We start from the raw sequence: 21896 nt of genomic DNA on the forward strand, positions 1-21896 counted from the left end.
CTTGCCCAAGGTGAAACAGCTAGCGAGTACAGAGCCAGTATTTGAACCTTCATTGCTTCTACGGAAACTCCTAAGAAGAGTTGACCAAAAAATCAAATATGACAGGAACGTTACTAACCTTGAAAGAAAAGTGTGCAGTAACTTGCACATAGTTTTTGGAAAATTAGTTTCTATAAACCTCATTCTACTCTTAATAACAGCTGAACTTATATGTCAGGTTATTAAGTAATCATATATATCAAGACTTTTGTAAAAATTATTAATGGCCAATAGGCAATCTATATAAATTCATCCTCTTTCTTAGGTGTCACTGTATTATGTTGCATTTGTCTCCTTTCCTCTTGGTTCTTCCTATCTGCCTCTTCTCTGAAATGTTTCATTAAACTCTATGAAATTGCTGATATTCAACTATGTTTGACCTATAAAAATGACAACTTCGTTTGGTTCAAACTAATTAAATTTTCTATTTCAGAATCTAAAATTATAGTCAAAATGTATATTGTTTCATTGATTATAAAAGTCTGATACATGATAGTTTCTTATAACACACTACTCAGGTGCTGTTGTCACATACTTCACACAGAATTCCAAGGATAATCCCTAAAATAAAGGTTCAAAACATCCACATTATTAAAAGTAGAAAACAAAACTTTATTTGATGAAAACTTCTTAAAAGTTCCAGTGTGAAGTAACAAAATCAACAACCTACAAATCTCTTTCAGTCCTTTGCATTTCACGCAAAATATTCTCTTCAGAAAAATGACCATTTCATAATATATATCCCTGTCGGTAGGCTAGGTATGTCTGAGTGGATAAATGGATATAAAATTCAAAAGAGAAGAAAATGAAAATATTTTAAAAATAAAAATCTGAACCCTCTTCTTGAGGTGTATTGCAATATGGTTACCAACATATTCAGCACCTTGTCATAATCAAGTTACTGATCTGAGTCATGGAACAGCCCCTGAAATGAAAGAACAAGTCATAGGTTGGCAGCAGAAGAAAAATTGACATCAACTAGACAGGAGCTCAAATACATGAAATCCACTCTTTTGGAACTACTTAACACTCACTTCAAACAGCTAAATGTACAGATTTTTAAAAGAAGCAGCTCAGAGTTGGGAATATGGATATTTGCGCTCTGAGTGACATAACATTCCTAATGCATCTTTAATGCTGTTAACAACATAGGACTCCACGCTGAGGGACTAATCAAATATCACAAGATCTCATTTCACAGATTACCTTGGAAGTAGAAACTTTGGATCCCACTTGTTTTTTTTATTCTATCCCAAAACAAGGTTCATTGTAGAAAGAAAGCTCTCAAGACCTGAAAATCTTGCCAATATTGTACACTAAGATACCAAGTCAAAAAAGTCAAGAATATCCTAAATCAATGCACCAGTAGAAAAGATGACTTTCTGGAGTCTTCTCTTTTGCCTCTTTATTGAGGATCCTGAGAAAGTTAGTCAGGAAACAAATGAGGCAGGCAAGATACTGCGTACAAGTAAAAGAATTCTAGATTCACTAAATTTTAAATGAGCTTTAACCATGAGAGGAAACTAGAAATCATCAGCCCCAGTTTTGTTTAAAAGGGCAGATGGTGCCTCACATCTTGAGTTTAGGAATAAAACAATCTGCAACAAATGTCTGGTGATTAAGTCATAGGAAATAATTTCATGCTTAAGTATTGCAAATCATGATGCTATTAAGTAAATTTGTGTTTGATTTCTTTATATGCAATTTGTTGGATTTTGTAAAATTGTCCATAATGTTTTCATACTCTTAACGTTAAAAGGACAGTAATCTGTGCTTATCTGCTTATATATCTGAAATCTCCCATCATAATCATATACAAGCTTATTTACTGGAGAACTACAAGGGTATGTTTTATACCACAGGATCTGTTTCTATTTAGTGTAGATTTAATAAGACTTCTACTGTCTTAATGCAGTCTTGTATAGACCAGTCATGTGTGTAACACAAAATGTTCAGTACCCAGCATGGTCAATCATTCCCATCATAATCACTGTAACCCTGATAGCCACTGTTCCTTCTCTCATGGATACTGGACATCTTTTTCCATGCTGAGTCCTGATGGAAACTAGCACTGAAAGACCGACCCAGACGCCCATGCTGCTTCTTGGAGATATTATCTTCACTCTCCGATTTGGCAATTCCCTGGGCATGTGTTGGAGGCTGTGATTCTTGTCTCACCGTTCCAAATGGAAAGTTCCAAAGGCCAAATCTTTGCCAATTAAGTCTCTGGAATGCTATGATGCAATGCAAATTTCCCCCAACCTGAGAAGAAAAAAAAGTTGGGTTAAGAAAATAAAAGGGGGGCACTTTGGTGGCTCAGTGGGTTAAAGCCTCTGCCTTCGGCTCAGGTCATGATCCCAGGGTCCTGGGATCGAGCCCCGCATCCAGCTCTCTGCTCAGCAGCTAGCCTGCTTCCTCTTCTCTCTCTGCTTGCCTCTCTGCCTACTTGTGATCTCTGTCAAATAAATAAATAAAATCTTAAAAAAAAAAGAAAAGGAATTATGCTTATAATGTGGGTTTCTATGATTTCCCTTATTTTTCCTCCTTCACCTGCCTCAAAACAGACATCACCAGATCGCCTTAACACGCTTCTTTCTTGACCAGCTGCCTTTACAAAAATGTAACAGTTCCCCCCATATGCCTCTCCACCACTCACACACACTGTTACCTCCCTATTTGCCTAACCCAAACTCCAAAATTTGGGGCGCGTAGGTGGCTCAATCGATCAAGCAGCCAACTCTTGATTTCAGCTCAGGTCATGATCTCAGGGTTGTAAGATTGAGCCTCACATCTGGCTCTGCACTCAATGCAGTTTACTTGGGATTCTCTCTCCTTCTGTCCTTCCTCCCCGACTCACTCTCACACTAGGCTCACTCTCAAATAAATAAATAAATAAAATCTTCAAACACCAAGATCATTCCTCTTCCTGTCTCTTCTATGTTCTTAATGTTAGTAGTATCATATCAGTGGCATATCAATCCGCAGAATCTACCTTTCCTTGAGAACTTCCCCCAGCTACCTTGTGCACACATGGCTCTGCTTCCTGGCCACAGTTCACAGGGTCAGGAGTGAACACCTGACCCAAACTAGGCCCAGAGGCAGGTGAGTCTCAGTCTAGACGGCTCATCTGAAAGCGAGATATAAGTTGAAGTTCCTGATCTTTTGGAAGTAAATAATCAGATAAGAATAGCATACAACTCCCAAAAGAATGAGACAAGTTAGCTCCTTGGCCTCTGATAACATTCTTCAAGCTGATACCAGTCTGTTACGAATCCAGGCTATAGTCTTTGCTTTTCATTCTAAAGATACTCTTGGGTCCTAAAAGTAATTCTCGCTTTTCTATCTAAGATAATCTGAAGTGGATTTCCATTATTTACAACCTAAAGAGTGCTGAATAGTATACTGCATACTGGCTGGCTGGGAAATATCTTCAAATACTATTGTGTTCTTACCTTCTTTGTTTTTCGGTACTGCAGCCCCCTCTCCAAGTGTCGGATGTCTAGATATTCTGGATTTTGAGTGTTGAGATCAGTAACAATATCTGCCCACCTATAGTGAAAAAGGAAAGATAAAGCACATTTTAAGTACAAAATACCACTGTAATAGAATGTTTTTAGAAGATGTTATTTACTTATTTATTTGAGAGAGAAAGAGACTTATTTATTTGAGTTGGGCAGAGGGACAAGCAGACTCTGCACTGAGTGCAGAGCCCAATGCAGGACTTGATGTCATGACCCGAGATCACAGCCTGAACTGAAATCAAGAGTTAGACGCTTAACCCACGGAGCCACCCAGGTGCCCCTGTAATGGAACTTTGCACATGAGCAATTTGCTACAGTATTACCATGACAATAATTCTCTTGTCAAGGTTGTTCCACCTACTAAGCTTTAATTTTTTTTTTTATGACATTTCTGTTTAACCAACTATTGCAAAGATTCTGGGTTTTAAAATGGCTACTTTCACAAAGAAATACATATGTATCAACCTGTTACATGACATCCGGCAGGCTAGAGTAGAAACAGTCCATATTTCCTTTTTAATTAAAGTCAAGTTTTCAAAAGATTTAAGTTACATGAGGGTGCCTGGGTGGCTGTCGGTTGGGTGTTCTACTCTTGCTTTTGGCTCAGGTCAGGATCTCCTGGTTAGGTGATGGCCCCACCTCCAGCTCCACACTCAGCTCAGTGGGGAGTCGGCTTCCCCTCTTCCTCTCCCTTCACCGCTCCCTCCCACCCCTACATGCTCACACTTTCCTCTCTCTCTCTCCCTCTCTGAAATAAATAAATCTTAAAAAAAAAAAAAAAGTTAACGTGCATTTATTCACAGACAACATGACTGATTGTATAGAAAATCCAAAACAATTACAAATTACTTTGGATTATAAAACTACTATTGGAATTAATGTGTTTGATAAAAATGCAGTATTCAGGTCCTATGTATATAAACAAATTGTATTTTTGTACACTACCAGAAAATAATTAGGAACTGAAATTTTTGAAGGAAAGTGCCAAAAGGTGCAAACTTCCAGTTATAAATAAGTACTGGGGATATAATGTACAACATAGTGACTGCAGCAAACACTGCTCTATGATATATAGAGAAGTGGTAAGAGAGTAGATCCCAAGAGTTCTCATCACAAGGAGGACTTCTTGTTAACTAAACCTATTGTGGCCATCATTTCACAATATATGTAAATCAAACCATCATGCTGGACCTGTTAGCTTATATAGTGGTATGTGCCAGTTATTTCTCAATAAAACTAGAAAATAGACACATTTTTTTAAATAAAACTTTTTAAAAACCAGTTTACAATACCATTAAAACACTTAGGGATCTGTACAGCATGGTGACTATACTTAATACTGTACCATATACTTGAAATTCACTAAAAGAGTAGATCTTAAGTATTATCACCACATACACAGAAAAGGTAACTATGTGAGCTGATGGATATGTTAATTAAGACTTGATTGCTGTAATCGTTTCACAAAATAAATGTCAAATCAGTACTTTGGACACTTTAAATATATACAGTTGTATTTGTGCGTTATGCCTCAATAAAGCTGGGAAAATTTTTTTAAAAAGGTAAAAAAAAAAAGGAATAAAATATCAAATATTGTTGAAGATACGAAGAACCACCGGACTGTCCATACAATGCTGGTGGGAGTATAAAATGGTACAACCCCACAGGAGAACATTCTCCCAGTTTCTTAAATACGCATCCATACTATAATCAGCAATTCCACTCCTAGGTATCTACCCAAGAGAAACAAAACATAGAAACATGTCCTTAAAAATCTTGCACAAGAAAATGTGGCATATCCATACAGCAGAAAATTATTTGGCCGTATAAAGGAATGTAGTTCTGGTCCATGCCACAACACAGATGAACACTGAAAACATTATTCTGAGTGAAAAAAACAAAAACACACACAAAAGGCCACACGTTTTATGATTCCATTTATATAAAATGTCCATATTAGGCAAATGCACAGAGAATAGAAAGTAGATCAGGGGCTGAGGGGAGGGGGCTGGGGAGTGACAGCTAGTGGGTATGGGGTTTCTTGTGGGGGTTATGAAAATGTCCCGGAATTAGGTCATGGGGACTGATGCTCAACTCTAAATACATTAAAATCCATTGAACATTTTTTATATTTTTAAAGGGCGCACTTTATGATATGTGAATTTTATATCAATGAAGCTGTTACTCAAAAATTTTTTAAAGACATGGACATTAATGTTCCCAACAGCTTCACCCACAATAGACCACACTCAAAACAATCCAAACATCAACAGGGACACGGATAACAAACTATGGTATACTTACGGTACCTAATACCACTCGGCAATAAAAAAAGAAGCATGACATGCATGACAAAGTAGATAATCTCACAAGGCCAGACAAGAAAGAATATTGTACGACTCCATTGACGTGAATTTCAAGAACATGCAAAGCAATTCCACAGTGATAGAGGTTGTCTCTGGGGACTAACAGGAAAAGAGAATGAGGGTACTTTCAATGCAATGAAAATCTTCCTTATCTTGACTGGGGTGGTGATAAGTACATTCAGTTACCAAAATCCACCTAATGACACAATTAAGATCTGTGCATTTCACTATATTAAATCTTACCTAAATTAAAGAGAAAATGGGAAATTAACGTACTTTTTACAGTGAATAGCAGGATGTTTTCTACTTGATTCTCCAATTAAGATCCAATATTCTACTTCTTGTGGTGAAAGGGGGCCCCTGCTAAATATAAAATTCATTCATAGTAAGCTTAATAAAGGCCATTCACTCCTTTGAAAATATCGCTTCAGCTATGTTAATAAAAGATATACTAATGTTTATTCAAATACGACATTCATTAATGCTAGAATAGATACTGGAGTTCAGGTTTGAACAAATTTCTTAAGGCCATTAAAGAGAAAGCATAAATTACACTTAGGTTTTAATTTCTATTATAAAATATAGGACTAGGAAAAAAAAAAAAAAAAGAACATACCTCCTCTCTCAGCATCTAAAAAGAAGAAAAACATCCTAGCATGCTACCAGCATTCCCCAGCCATTCATCTCCTTTCACTGTGCATTTAAAAAGTTTCAAAAGGCATTCTAGGGGCACCTGGGTGGCTCACTGGGTTAACCCGCTGCCTTCGGCTCAGGTCATGATCCCAGGGTCCTGGGATCAAGTCCCGCATCAGGCTCTCTGCTCAGCAGAAAGCCTGCTTCCCCTTCTCTCTCTCCCAGGACAAAGGGGGGAACACTGACAAATTCCACGTTTTTTCACTATGAGGAAAGAAGAGGCTGCTTAATGGACTCAGTTGGGACAATGTTTTGATATTAGACTCCATAATTCATTTTCCATGTGGCACAACGGATGAAAACAGCACGACATAATACGTGAAGTCCTACGCAATCATTTTACAATAAACGTTAAGAGTGAGTCTTTCAAAAGTCTTTCCCTTTATGAGTCTGAACAACAGTATCTAAGTGGATAATGTAAAAGCACAACTAACCAAATGCCACTCTGCAAAAGAATTAGCTGGAATACAAATGAAGAGTCTACCTTTAAAAAAAAGAACAGTCTAACTTGATCTAAAGAAACCAAATAACCAAATCTTCCAATTTCTGAGCAACTATTTCTTAAATGCTTTCTGCCACGTATTTTCTTGGGGAATTAGCCACAAAAGATATGTAAATGCTTACCTGAATGCTTTATTAGCTTTCACAGGGGTTGCTTCAAAGCCAATTGGACAAAAATAATGATTTTGGCAATGATAGATATAAGCCAGCGATTCGTCTTTCAATCCATGAGTTAACTTCGACAAGGCCCCTGAAGCTACACAAAACAAAAGCAAACAAACTGAAGAACCATAAAACACTGTCAATGCTTTACACGAACAACTAGTTAAGGGCTGTAAGACGTGACTCGGAACACACTGACATTGCTGAGGAAGAGTGAGAAACTATTGACAGATACAAAAGATATTAATACATTTACTTTCAGTTTTACCCTTTTAACTGAAATTCAGATAAACTGAGCAGCAAACTAAAGACCTGAATGAAGCCCTTGTTTATCAAAACCTTCTAATAGCACATACCTGTCTACAGGATTTAATTACCACATAAAACCCAATACCTGGTGTATACAACAATGGTCTCAACTTTTCTGGTTGTGCACATCTGTCACTGAAGATTTCTGAAGAGACATGCCCATGAGAAGCACTTTTCACAGACTATATAGACTACTGTCTAATATGACTTCGTAAAAGATATACAAAAGGTAAGAATTCTTGAATTAAATTAAAATACTGGCATTCTAGCATGTTCTTCCCATTCCACAGTGGTCATCTTGCACAGCTCCGGTGGTATGTACACTGATGTGGATGGGTAAATATAAACTCCAGATAAGATACAAACCCCCAAAATGCAACACACACTTTAGTCTTTCTACAGAAGCTACCCAGACTAGAGGACAGCTTTCGTAAGCCAAGTGATGAGATAAGAACATCTCTCAGACAGGCTGCTCATACCACAGAATCCTCTTATAACCGTTCCTCCTTTCAGACTTCCCACAGCTCTATTAGTTGTGAAGTCACTTCAAAAGTCTTACCATAAGCAATAAGTTTTTACCAGCACTCGATACTCAAACCCATTAAGTGAGGTTGCATTAAGTTGCATCTCCTGGAAGAAACTGAATTATTCATGAACAAATAGCCCGTTAAAACTAGAAATCCTAAAAATAGGCGAAGTCGATGAAAGGTGGCAATTTACGATTTCCCTGATTGACCTTCCGGCCACTGACATAGCTGAAGACCAATAAGAACAGCAGGTCAATGACTGCAGCAAAGCTAAGGCAGCAGGACACCACCCCACCCCTCGCAGACACCACGATTTGTGAGCTTCTTGGGGATAACATTTCTAGCTTCAATTCCTTCTCCAAGGCTTCCTCAAGGTCTTCCCCATAGACTTTTACTTCATGGCCTACCACCAGGACATTATCTGCATGGCAAGGTGAACTTTTCCACTAAAATTTCTATTTCATAATGACAAGTGATAAATCTTTCTGGCGCTTTTGGTTGACTTCCCTCGGCAATTTAAAAACGAACATCCAGGGCACCTGGGTGACTCAGTCGATGGGGTGTCTGCCTTCTGCTTGGGTTGTGATCCTAGGGTCCTGGGATCGAGTCCCGTACCGGGCTTCCTGCTCTGTGGGGAGCCTGCTTCTCTCTCTGCCTCTGGCTCTCTGTCTCTCATGAATAAATAAAGAAAATCTTTAAAAAAAAAAAAAAAACCAAAAAAAAAAAAAACTAACATCCAAGGGCAGCTCTAATGGATGAACTAAAATTCAGAAGAGGATCCTATGTCATTACCATAGTTGAATGTCATTGTAGACAGGCTCCAGGATCGTGAGCAAATGTAAATGTAAGCATTCGGACTCCTAACGAATTCAATAATTACAAAAATGGTTATACATATAACTGGTTTAGAAAAAACTCTTAAAATCTTTTTTAAAATTATGAAAATGTCAAACACAAAGTTTTCCCAACTAAAACTTTTACTAAATAACTAAAGCTTATAATAAAAGGAATTTTTATTATAGCTTTTTAATGGATATCTTTAAGTATTTCACATTTTCCTTCTTTAAAGTCAAATGTGATATAAAACACCTGACTTCATTAGTGTGACTGTGAAGAGTAATGACTCTAATGTCCTGGAATATATTCAAGATCTTAGGGGCAAATGAGATAGGTAAGAAAATCTGTTCTCATTAACCTTCACTTCTTTTTGTCTGCTGCACTCTTTTTTTTTTTTTTTCAAGAGTACAGGTGCTACAATCACTCTTTGACCATGTCCTCATTTTCCAGAAGAAGACATGAGGTGGGGGGGGGGGGGTTTCCTATGGAGTAAAAATTATGGGCTTAGTGCTAGTCAGGGATGTTCATGCTCTTTACTTCAAGGTTCTGATTGATTTAGATTAGGGATTACCAACATTTTTTCTTAAAGGGCCAGAGAGCAAATATTTGAGGTTTGTGGGCCATGAGCATTCCCCATACTAGTCCCCTCTGCCATCGTAGAATGTAGCCAGCCACAGGCAATGTGTAAGCAAATGGTTACGGCTGTGCTCTAGTCAAACTTTGTTTACAAAAAGGACTATAGTTTGATGACCCCTAATTTAATAATAATTTTCAAACTTTTTTGGTTATAGAACCTTTCTGCAAGGAAAGTTGATATGGCAGGCTAGTACATTAAAAGGCAAAAAGCCATGGCCAAAAAGGGAGTAGGGAATCTGGATGCCCAGTACTCTCCACTCTTAGCACCAAGAGTGCCATGGAATTCCCATGGCTCAACTGAGCGCAATTTAAAAATCACTGAATTTCCTATCAATGGAAGATCCATCTCTTGATAGAAAGACTACAGCCTGACACACATGGCTTGTTAAACAACTGATTGCTGATACCCAACCCCAGAGTGTCTGACCCAGTAGGTCTGGAGTGGGGACCAAGAATGTGCAGGTCTAACAAGTTGGCAGCTGATGCTGATATTGGTCCAAGGATCCCATTTGAGACTTGGTCTAGAGTTAAAGGAAAATTCCATTTAACTCAATGCACTAAGAAATCTGTGAGCACCTACTAACTATACCACGAATGGCAGGAAAACGGGAGGCAAGTAACGCACAGTACCTTGACCGGCCCTCCTAGAAGATAAAACAAGTAACTTCACTACAGAGCATAATAGGACAGTACCACAGAAAAGGGATATAATTCATAGGAGAAAGAGCACATCAGGTCCGAAGAATCCAGAAGGGTGGCATTCACGACAGAACTTAAGGAAGTGGTAGGATTTCAACAATCCAGACAGAGGAAAAGCCAGGAGGAGAAAATGAAATCATCGCAGGGAAGGGATGTAATCAGGGAACAGCAAGTGGGCTAGTTTAGAGTATAGGGTGTACGACAGCATAGCGAATCCTACCGTAGGGCACCCTCAGAATTTCAGGATAAGGTCAAAAAAGATCCCCCTCTGAAATAAAAGACAGTAAACACAGTATTTAATACATTAAGGTTGTCATTCAAGGAAGTACTAGGCAGGAGAAGGCACAAAAACGTATTACTGATAGAAACAAAATTTAGCACGATGCTTGGCCTAAACCAGAGTATTTCTCAAAAATCCAAAACCTGCAGGACAAAGCAACCTCTTCCAACCGCAGGCCAGGCCTGAACTGTATGGTGCACAAAGAGAAAAGAACTAGTAGAATCAGCTGGCCCACTATACAGCAAGGAGGAGCATACTTCCTGGGCCGCCAACAAGAGAATTCTGGTCCCTTTGGTTATATATTCCTCACTCGAAGTTAATATACAAACATTCTGGTATTCTTTGAGTCTGTTTAATGCAAGTTTGTTCTATAGACCCTGATCATCTATAGGAAACTATAGAGAACTCTGGAAGAATGTATCATAATGTATTTTACACCTTCAAAGACAAGAACCAGATTCTTTAATCCAGAAACATAACATTATCCTGCAAGGCTCATCCTCCCTTGACATATTTTAAGTGCAACTGGTCTATGTAGGACAGCAGTGGAAGGCCCATCTGCATTGGCTTTGAATGATGCTAAGGATTTTATGCTTTAAGCAAGCATTGGAGAGCTCCGAAAGTAGAAGGATCTACTAGTACTGCACGTTGAGAAGTGCCATGGTGTCTAATAAGAAATGGAGAAACCAGGGGATGAGGAAAGCAGATTATTACTGCAAAGTCCACCTGAGACATGCTAAGGCACTGTGGTAAGCTCATAACAGTGGCCACAGTGAGGTTATATATGTATCCTACTGGGAAAGGGTAGAGGTAGCTATTATTGGTTAAGCAAAACTAAGGAGTATAATACATACTAGAATAAAAATGAAATACATGAACATTGGTATAATTGTTAGGCTACCTGGTCAAAAAAATTAATCTAGGGGTACCTAGGTGACTCAGTCAGTTAAGCACCTGCCTTCAGCTCAGGTCATAATCCCAGGGTCCTGGGACTGAGCCCCACATCCTGCTGCCTAGGGAATCTGCTTGTCTCTCTCCCTTTGCCCCTCTCCCTGCCCCCACTGGTGAACTCTATCTCTCTCTCAAATAAATAAATAAACTCTTTTTTAAAATCTTTAAAAATTAATCTAGATTTCCCTGGCACAAATGTTGGTGGCTAAGTGAACCAACAGTTTTAAGTTAACTGAATAATAATAATAGTAATAAAATAATAATAAGTGAACCAATGTTCAAACTAGTTGTTGACCCACTTATCACACAAACTTTTATCATGAGTAATTAAAAAAATGGGCACCTGGGTGGCTCAGTTGGTTAAGCGACTAACCTTCAGCTCAGGTCATGATCCTGGAGTTCCAGGATCAAGTCTCACATCACACTCCTGGCTCAGTGGGGAGTCTGCTTCTCCCTCTCACCCTCCCCACTCTCATGCTCTCTCTTTCTCTCTCTCAAATAAATAAATAAAATCTTTAAAAAAAAATACTTCTACTCATGTTAACAGTTAATCTGTTAATTTCAACAAAACCCCTATATTTTTTTTAATTTTTAAATTTTTTTATTAACATATAATGTATTATCTGCCCCAGGGGTACAGGTCTGTGAATCGCCGGGTTTACACACTTCACAGCACTCACCATAGCACATACCCTCCCCAATGTCTATAACCCAACCACCCTCTCCCTACCCTCCTCCCCTCAGCCACCCTCAGTTTGTTCTGTGAGATTAAGAGTCTCTTATGGTCTGTCTCCCTCCCGAGCCCACCTTGTTTCATTTATTCTTTTCCTAGCCCAAAACCTCCCATCTCCACTTCCTCATATCAGGGAGATCATATGATAGTTGTCTTTCTCCAATTGACTTATTTCACTAAGCATATCCTCTAGTTCCATCCACGTCGTCACAAATGGCAAGATTTCATTTCTTTTGATGGCCGCATAGTATTCCACTGTTTGTATATACCACATCTTCTTTATCCATTCATCTGTTGATGGACATCTAGGTTCTTTCCATAAAACCCCTGTATTTTGTTTTTATTCCATGAGTGAGCTTGGTTTCCATTTACTGAGGGAGCCCTGGAAATGAGCATCTCAGCAAGCACTGGGGCATTCCAAAGTCGAAGAAGCGTAGTACCCAGGAAAATAGGCCTAATAATTCTTTAAAAATAATTGAAACAAAAAGAAGGGGCACCTGGGTGGCTCCGTGGGTTAAAACTCTGCCTTTGGCTCAGGTAATGACCTCAGGGTCCTGGGATCGAGCCCCGTATTGGGCTCTCTGCTGGGCGGAGAGCCTGCTTCCTCCTCTCTCTCTGCCTGCCCCTCTGCCTACTTGTGATCTCTCTGTCAAATAAATAAATAAAAATCTTTAAAAAAAAAAAGAAACAAAAAGAAAATATGCATCTTAAAGTGTTTTTCAAGGAAACAGCAACAAGGGACAATGGTTTTCACTACTGAACATCCCAGAGACAAACGAGAAAAGCCAGTTTTTCAACTTTTTCTTCCACAAAGAGGGAGAACAGAAAGGTCTTTTGCTTGACACATGTACTACCCCTTCCTCTGAATATGGTCAGAAGTTGGAGGGCAGCCCCTGCGAGGTCATGGTCGCCATATATGGACTCAGGGCTATTGAAGGCTACAGTTAAGGAGCTAGACAGACACACTGAAAAGATGAAACATAAGGCTGCATAGGCCAAATGACAAACGACAAATGACAGATGCAATTAATTCGCCTTGTAGGAATGAAGAGGGACTGGCATGTGAAGCGGCAGGGAGAGCTTCAGCGATAAAGCCGGGTTTGAGCAGGACAACTGATTATTGAGGAGGAAGACAAGAAAATGCCAAATCCTCCAGGAAATACACATAGAAAAAGACAAAGTCAGGAGTCAAGTATTGTAATAGGGAAAAGGAAAACAAAGAAAACTGAGAAAATATAATTAAAATTCATTTGAAGAAACGGCAGCAACCGAGCTCCCCCTGCCAAGGAAAGGGGGTTGGGCAGGGGAATAAGGGAATGCATAGTTCATTCTATTCTCAGTGAAAAAGACCTGGCAGATACTGGAGAAAGTGTGAACATACAGGTAAAAAAAGTCCATAGGGGCCGGCGCCACACAGCCCAGATGACTAGGGACGCTGGTGAATCTACACATCAAATCATTAAGTTAAAAAAGTCATCAAGGACTACTAGGCTGTTAGGAAATAAAACAAAATACAAACACTGAAAACATCTGCAAATGAGGGAGTTTCTAATAAAAGTCGGGCAGGGGCGCCTGGGTGGCCCAGTGGGTTAAAGCCTCTGCCTTCAGCTCAGGTCATAATCCCAGGGTCCCGGGATCGAGCCCCAAGTCAGGCTCTATGCTCAGCAGGGAGCCTGCTTCCTCCTCTCTCTCTGCCTGCCTCTCTGCCTACCTGTGATCTCTGCCTGTCAAATAAATAAATAAAATCTTAAAAAAAAAAAAAAAAGTAGGGCATAAAATCTTAAAGTTGAACAGGATATTTGAGCAAAACATGTTTAAAATTCCAGAACGGTGGTTCCTAAATCGACTGTCTCCAGAGCCCTATTAGTATTTTCCCACATCCCATTAATAAGTAACTACATTTTCTTACTTTGGGAATTCAATTTATATAACTGATGCTTCTGCTATACTCCGATTTTCTTTGATACCATATTCTTTCTGATATCATATTTTCTTTCATATTGTAATTTCTGAGTCTTGGTGACTCCCCTGATTTCCTTAAATTTTACAGGCCCTTCTCTGCATAGATCCTGATCCTCTACCTGGATGCTTCTGACAGGAATACAACAAAAATGCATGAACTTCTCTGATGAAATCCTCTTCTGATTGGCAGGCAATAAGACAAGCAAGTAAAGGACTCATGAGTCTTAGGCTGATGTCTCCTGGGGGGGTCCCACACATAATGCAGTCTTGGGACAGCAGCCCAAGGAGTATATCACAGCACTTTTCCATTGTCTCAGACACATTCATGTGACATCCTCCCATTAATTATTGAATTATTTATAGAAAAGTTCTGCCAATTGCTGCTCTGGGTTTATGATGCTCAGCACGGCCACACCCAAGTGGTACACAAGACCCCTTGGGGCACAGAAACAAAATATTAGAACATTTATTTTTCTTTATTGTCACACTAGAAAAAATTAAGTTTTGCTAATATTTATTCTATGGATTGAGCATGCATGATGAAAGGTCACATGTCATACACTCAGTCACCAGAGAAGGGTGGGTGTCCCACAGGGGCGGTGCTGGCTCACATTACTACTTACTGTGCCGTGACACCCTTGCTCCAGCAAAATTCCATCTTCAGTGTAAATTTTTTAAGAACTTTAATGAATAGAATCATAATTTCACTTTGTAATAACTGGAGAATGTTTAAATCTTTGGGGCCAGGAAAACATTCTACTTACCCTATGAAAATAAATGCAGAAATCTTATAATAAAATCAAGGTATGGGGCACCTAGGTGGCTCAGTCATTTAAGCACCTGACCTCAGCTCTGGTCATGATCTCAGGGTCCTGGAATCAAGCACCACATTGCGCTCCCCACTCAGTAGGGAGTCTGCTTGTCCCTCTCCCTCTGTCTCTCCCCCTGCTCATGCTGTCCCTCTGTCTGTCTCTATCAAATAAATAAATATAATCTTTAAAAAATAAATAAAAATAAAATAAAATAAAGGTCTTCTAAAAAGTATCCATTTCCTTTCACAAAAAGTGTCCCAAACCCACTGACTAGATGACATTCCAGTAACACTGATGCCGATAATAGTCATCCTGGCAATACTTTTTTAACAAGAAAAGTATGTGGGGCACCTGAGTGAGTCAGTTGAACATTTGCCTTTGGCTCAGGTCATGATCTCCGGGGTCCTGGGACTGAGCCCCATCACACTCCCTGCTTAGCAGGGAGCCTGCTTCTCACTCTCTTTTGCTATCTCTGTTGCTATCTCTGTCTCTCTCTCTAATAAATCAATGAAATCTCTTTTAAAAATCTGAAAATCGAAAAAAAAACTCTGTGCTAAGGAGAAATAGAGCATTTTGGGGAAAAAATGTTTAGTAATGTTTCTATCAGTATATAATTTTATTGCTGAAAATGACATATGTTAATTATAAACAATATCGACTATACAAGAGCTCTAAAATGCACTAGGTTCATTAAAAGAAGCCAATACCGGGACCCACAGAACAACAAGTGGTTAGGTTTGAGATGTGAAATCAGGACGACCAGGTCTGACACCTGACTGTACCACTCGCTAGCTGTGCAACCCTGTTCAGCTCATCGAACTTGCCATGTCTGCTTCCTCATCAGGAAAGGGTGAAATGATCCACCTGTACAGGACTTCTACAGAATTAAAGCAAGTAAGTCAGCACGATGCCTAGCACACACTAAACTCCCACTAAACGATGGTTTTATTACTATAAAATTAATTTTTGAGAAACTGAGAAGTAGGAATATAAAGCAAAATATATCAAAATGCTCTCACATTTAAGTGAAATTACCTGGGGCACCTGGGTGGCTCAGTCCGTTAAGCTCTGACTCTATTTCAGCTCAGGTCATGATCTCAGGGTCCTGAAATCAAGCCCAGTGGCTGTCTCCATGGTCAGCAAGGAGTCTGCGTGTCCCTCTTCCCCTGCTACCCCCCCACCTACCACTCACAAGGTCAAACATTCTCTCTCTTTCTCTCTCAAATAAATAAATAAATGGTCTTTTAAAAAATTTTAAAATAAATGAAATGACCCTCAAAAGCTAATATATGAGCAAGATGACAATGGTCAATATGAGCTATAAAACAATCATGATAATGATGAGCATGTTGTTCGGCAGGCTGATACTATAAGCTACCATCACCGTCAACTAAAATACACACCTGGCAAGGATAAAAATCTAGAACCAATGTAATTAATATTATTTTCCTTTAATTTGAGGAAATAAAGTATAAGATGTCTCTTTCCTAGAACAAAACATATATACATTCTTAGCAAATGTGTCTGGGGCTAACAGGCAGAAATGATTAAATACTAGTAAAAAGTACATTAAGGAATCAGCAGGATTACCAAAGATGCTCCTTACTTGTCAATGCTAATTTTTTTAAAAAACAAAAACAAATAAACAAACAACAACAACAAAAACAGACAAAGACCTTAAAACCCCAAAACTGTATAAAACATTCGGTATTAAAGCAGGAATAATCAATATACCAAATGAAAGCCAATCCACTAATCTGAATGATAGCTTATGGAAAACTCTATATATATCCATAACTGGTACCGATATGAGAAACAAAGGCAAAAGAAATGTAGCTTAAGGGGCGCCTGGGTGGCTCAGTTGGTTAAAGCCTCTGCCTTCGGTAATCCCGGGGTCCTGGGATCGAGCCCCGCATCGGGCTCTCTGCTCAGCAGGGAGCCTGCTTCCTCCTCTCTCTCTGCCTGCTTCTCTGCCTGCCTGTGATCTCCGTCTGTCAAATAAATAAAATCTTAAAAAAAAAAAAAAAAGAAATGTAGCTTAAAATAAAATCTCCTTAACAGTTTGCAGCCCACTGATAGACACGTGAAATATGCAGAGCGTGACCTTCCTCAAAGAACCCGGGGCTGCCTTAGTGCCTTCATGGTTAAATGGAACTTTATTTATCTTGGCAGCCGCTGGCCACTCAAGGTCCGGAAAGCCTTGCTTCCAGATCTTGGAGACTTGTGCTACCCCTAACCCCCACTAATTAAAACGTATACAATCAGTCACTCCTCACGATCCCAGGATAGCTCTTTCTGCCCACAGGTCCCATCCCAAGAATAGGGAAGGGGTAGAGGTCTAGGCAGGAGAGACAGGAGGCTCCTGACTCCCCTAACTGGGCTCCAGAACTATTCCTGGCAGGTGGAAATGCCAAGACAGAGAGGAACAAGAGCTAAGGGAACAAACCAAGATTGCAGAAGAATGTCAAGGCCACAAGCTTCCCAGTCAGTTCTCAAAAGCCCACGGGGACAACACATTCAGGACTCCTCTCAATCTAGGGAGTTTTCTGTTTCCTTTCTGCTCTCACCTTCACTTAATAAACTTTCACTTGACTTCACCCTTTTGTGCCTCAAGATTCATTCTCCGACTCCGTGAGACCAGAATCCCAAAATCCTGCAACAGTACCACTGCTAATTAAACTGTGACTGGTTTAATTAATTAAGAGATAGACATTGATCATAATACATAAGCTTAATCACAGAAATATTCACAGTATTCATAGTATGTTGCTGTCTAAAGAATTCCGAGTTTAGGACTGTTTCATACAACAGAACATAAATGTGAAAATAAATACAATTACATAAAACATTAAGTTTTTAAAATGATCCATGGTTTAAATGGTTTTTCTTCCTTGGGATACAGAGACCCTAAAAAACCCTGCCAATGACATAACAAAAGTACTAGATAAAATATTTAAAAGATCTGTTAAAATGTATAACTGAAGGATTTCCAGAGATTAAACAAGAAATAAAAGTGGAGGTCCTCCAGAGACCTTTGTGCTGAGGGTTTCTGCTAAACCCCATAGAAGTAAGCTTCTACTCTGATTTCTGCAGGAGGGCTGCAGGAAATAAGGCTGGGGGTGCCCAGGACAGAGCGGGAAGGAAACCAAAATATGCCTGTCACCCAAAATATGCCTCTTTGACATAAAAATTATTTTGAGCGGAAGACAATTAAGAAGACACAAATGCAGGAAAAGCTTTCTCAACCCTCCCCTTCCCTACCTAAAGGCAGGATGTAAATTCTTCTTTTACGGGAGACAGGACTCTTAGCCCAGATATGGCACCAGAGGAATCTGCAAACAACCTTGTTCCATTAGTTCCCTCCCATATGAGTAACCTTCCCTGGGAAGCCCTGGGCTCCCCAAATAGTCTCCCTATGTCCCCTCTCTTCCCTACAAATGTATTGTTCTTTGTTGCTGATGCTAAGTAAGCTGTTCTAAGCCACCAGGCTGAGTTACTTTTCACTGAGGTTTCTCCCACCTGAAGTGTTGCTGTACATGTCAATAAACTTGTTCATCTGTCTTTTTGTTACAGGTCTCAGCTGAAAACCCAAGACAGGTGGAGGTAAGATTTGCCTTCCCTTGCAAGAGGACAAGAGGAGGGAGCCCATGCAAAGCTAGGGCAACACGATGCAGTTTAAAGGTGAACCAGAAATAAACTGACTACACGGAACAGAGATGGAAGAAATGTGCCGGTCCAAATTTTGGCCTGATAGTGGAGGAAAGAGTTCCCCTAAGAATTCAAAATCATAAGCCAGTTCAAAATGATGCCATCTGTATCATCACAACAAAAATCCTCAGTTAGAGGGCGCCTGGGTGGCTCAGTGGGTTAAGCCACCGCCTTCGGCTCAGGTCATGATCTCAGGGTCCTGGGATCAAGCCCCGCATCGGGCTCTCTGCTCTGTGGGGAGCCTGCTTCCCCCTCTCTCTCTGCCTGCCTCTCTGCCTACTTGTGATCTCTCTCTGTCAAATAAATAAATAAAATCTTAAAAAAAAAATCCTCAATTAGAGAGTTTAAATAAAAACTGTCCCAGTCTCCAGGAAATGGGCAAAACCAAATACAAATCTCTCAAGATTCTTAAATTCAAACCAAGCCCCAAACACTGCCACAGAAGTAGATCCAACTAGATTACAGTTTTAAAAAATTAAACACACAAGGAAACACAGCATCTCAAGTGAAATCCAAAAGAAACAAGAGAAAGTAGAATCAAAATACAGGGGGAAAAAAGGCTTGATGTATTTGGAACAAAAAAATAAAGGGGGTTTGAAACTGTAAGAAAAAAGAGACCTTATAAATAAAATGGAGGGGGGCACCTGGGTGGCTCAGTGGGTTAAAGCCTCTGCCTTCAGCTCAGGTCGTGGTCCCAGAGTCCTGGGATCGAGCCCCGCATCGGGCTCTCTGCTCAGCCTGCTCCCCCTCTCTCTCTGCCTGCCTCTCTGCCTACTTGTGATCTTTGTCTGTCAAATAAATAAATAAAATCTTTAAAAATAATAATAATAATAAAATAAAATAAAATAAAATAAAATGGGGAAGGTGAAATGTGTGAAGGTAGTTAAAGGTACAAACTTCCGGTTATAAAATCAGCCAGATGTGGGGATGTAATGTATAGCAAGGAGACTCTGGTTACTGATGCTGTATTGTAGAGTTGAAAGCTGTAAAGGAAGTAAAGCTTGAAAGTCCTCATCACAAGAAATCTGTAACTATAGTGGTGACAGATGTGAGCCACACCTATTGTGTTGGTCATTTTGCAATGCATATAATAGCAAATCATTATTATGTTATGGAACCGTAACTAATATCATGTTATATGCCAGTTATACCTCAAGTTTAAAAAAAAAAAATTTAAGCAGGTTTGAAAAAGAACTAGATATTTCTGGAATGAAAAACATGACAATTTTTTTTAAAAACTGAAATTCAATGGACAATTTCTTTAAAAAGCCAAATAGACAACATTGGAAGAGAAAATTAGCAAACTGGAAAGTATATCCTTTCATAGTTTTTTTTATTATTATTAACATATAATATATTATTAGCCCCAGGGGTACAGGTCTGTGAATCGCCAGGTTTACTTTCATAATTTTTAATTGTCTGACCAGTTTCTGAGGGAGGTGTGCTGACAGTCTCACTAGAAACAGGAAAAAAAAAAAAAAAACCACACACAAAAAAATCCCAGAAACAAAAAAAGAAAACACACCATTCATTTAAAAAGCTGCTTTTTCCACAGGGACAGGTTCTCTGAAAACGCACAGAATTCAGGGAGTAAGAAGAAAAGCTAACATGTACTGAGTCCTGACTCTGTGTCAGACAAGGAGCTAGGTATATTACAAATACGTCTCTTTTTATCTTCACAGTGACCCTATGGGATGGGTACAGATATGGAAAGATGAAGGTCTACACTGGGCTCAGTAGGTGGTCCTAAATGCCTTGTTCAAGGTCACAGAACCAGTGTGTGTAGAAACTGACAAGTCAACTCCCAATCTGCCTCACTCAGAACCAACTTGATACACCTGCTACAGGTCAACAGACTATATCCTACTCTCTGTTCAGTCCTTTGCCATGATAAACCACGTACCCTCTCACTTTGACCAGACTGGTTAGGTTTCTTGGAGCCTTCTTCTCTACGACGTCTCCACCTCAGGCTTCTGCGTCTATGCTTGGCTCGTCCAGCTTCAGCAAGAATCCCGCTAAGCCAGTTTGGAGAAACTCTCTCATCTGCCATCACTGACCAGTTTCCTCATCCCCCACTGTTGGTGTCCAAGCCTGTAGCCTGCCCTTGGCCTGCCTACCATTAGAATCCTCTCAGACCAGTTAGCAAGAATCCTCCTAACCCCCCTTCATGTCCCCTTACAGTAACCTCCCATCTGCTGACCATCCGCTCACTTTGCTAATTGACAATAAATTCCCAGCAGTCTTTGTTGTACTCAGGGTTGAATCCCATCTCTGCCCCCATGATAATAATCCATTACGACAGTCTTGAAGGAAGACTTCCTTATCATTTTAACAAGTGTCAGAATAATTTTTTCTTTAACTGTAATTTTCTGGTTAGTAAAGTCAAATGTCTATGATGAAATGTGAAAGATGGAGATTGTCAATATAATTAGCATATAACTAAAACAATCCTGAAGATCAATTCCATTACTCTCTGTTATAACCAAGACTATTCTGTAACAGAACTACATCACTTTCAAAATCCATTGTCCTGGGGCATCTGGGTGGCTCAGTCAGTGAAGAGTCTGCCTTCCGCTCAGGTCATGATCCCCGGGTCCTGGGATGGAGCCCCACATCGGGCTCCCTGCTCAGCGCAAGCCTGCTTCTCACTCTCCCACTCCCCCTGCTTATGTTCCCTCTCTCGCTGTCTATCTCTCTGTTAAATAAATAAATAAAATCTTTTAAAAAAAATCCATTGTCCTGTTGTTAAATGTTACTATGCAGGCCTAACATCAAATATTCTAAAATCCTGGCACTCCTTTTTAGGAAGAGGAGCTGCACATTCCATGTTGCTTCCTGAAACAATTTTACTGGCATGCACTCACATGTGCGCACACACACAGGCACGCACGTACACACACCATAGGTCCAAACAATTCAAGCAATGCACCAAAGTAGTGTTTAGGACACACTTTTAAATTCTAAAAGTTCTGCATGCAAAGATGAGAAGAGCTAAAAATATTCATCCATGTAAAGAGAAGTATCCTACAGATCTCTAGTATGAGTTCCCCCTTGGATAAAGACACATAAAAAGTAACAGACTGTGTTTAAGGTTTGCATAATGCCCCATGAACCAAATCAGCCAATCTTTGAGATGGATCCTAAAGTGTGTGTGTGTGTG

At 39.6% G+C, this 21896-nt stretch overlaps 1 protein-coding gene across 5 annotated transcripts in view; it reads right to left on the minus strand.

The window, feature by feature from the left end:
• Window positions 1-630: 630 nt before the first annotated feature.
• The window catches only part of BIVM (basic, immunoglobulin-like variable motif containing), a 41610-nt gene continuing 20344 nt past the window's right edge, over window positions 631-21896 (minus strand). For 3 of the 5 annotated variants that reach the window (XM_032881074.1, XM_032881069.1, XM_032881070.1), the window contains 4 exons: window positions 7244-7376; window positions 6203-6289; window positions 3492-3588; window positions 631-2301 (listed from right to left, as the gene is read on the minus strand). In XM_032881074.1, the coding sequence (XP_032736965.1) occupies window positions 2008-2301; window positions 3492-3588; window positions 6203-6289; window positions 7244-7376 (611 nt within the window). In that variant the 3' untranslated portion in view covers window positions 631-2007. The remainder of the gene's footprint in view (window positions 2302-3491; window positions 3589-6202; window positions 6290-7243; window positions 7377-21896) is intronic. The other 2 variants (XM_032881071.1, XM_032881073.1) reach the window with 2 other exon arrangements.

The sequence above is a fragment of the Lontra canadensis genome, unplaced genomic scaffold, assembly GCF_010015895.1.
Source record: "Lontra canadensis isolate GAN:19392208 unplaced genomic scaffold, GSC_riverotter_1.0 scaffold73, whole genome shotgun sequence".
Taxonomy (NCBI): Eukaryota; Metazoa; Chordata; class Mammalia; order Carnivora; family Mustelidae; genus Lontra; species Lontra canadensis.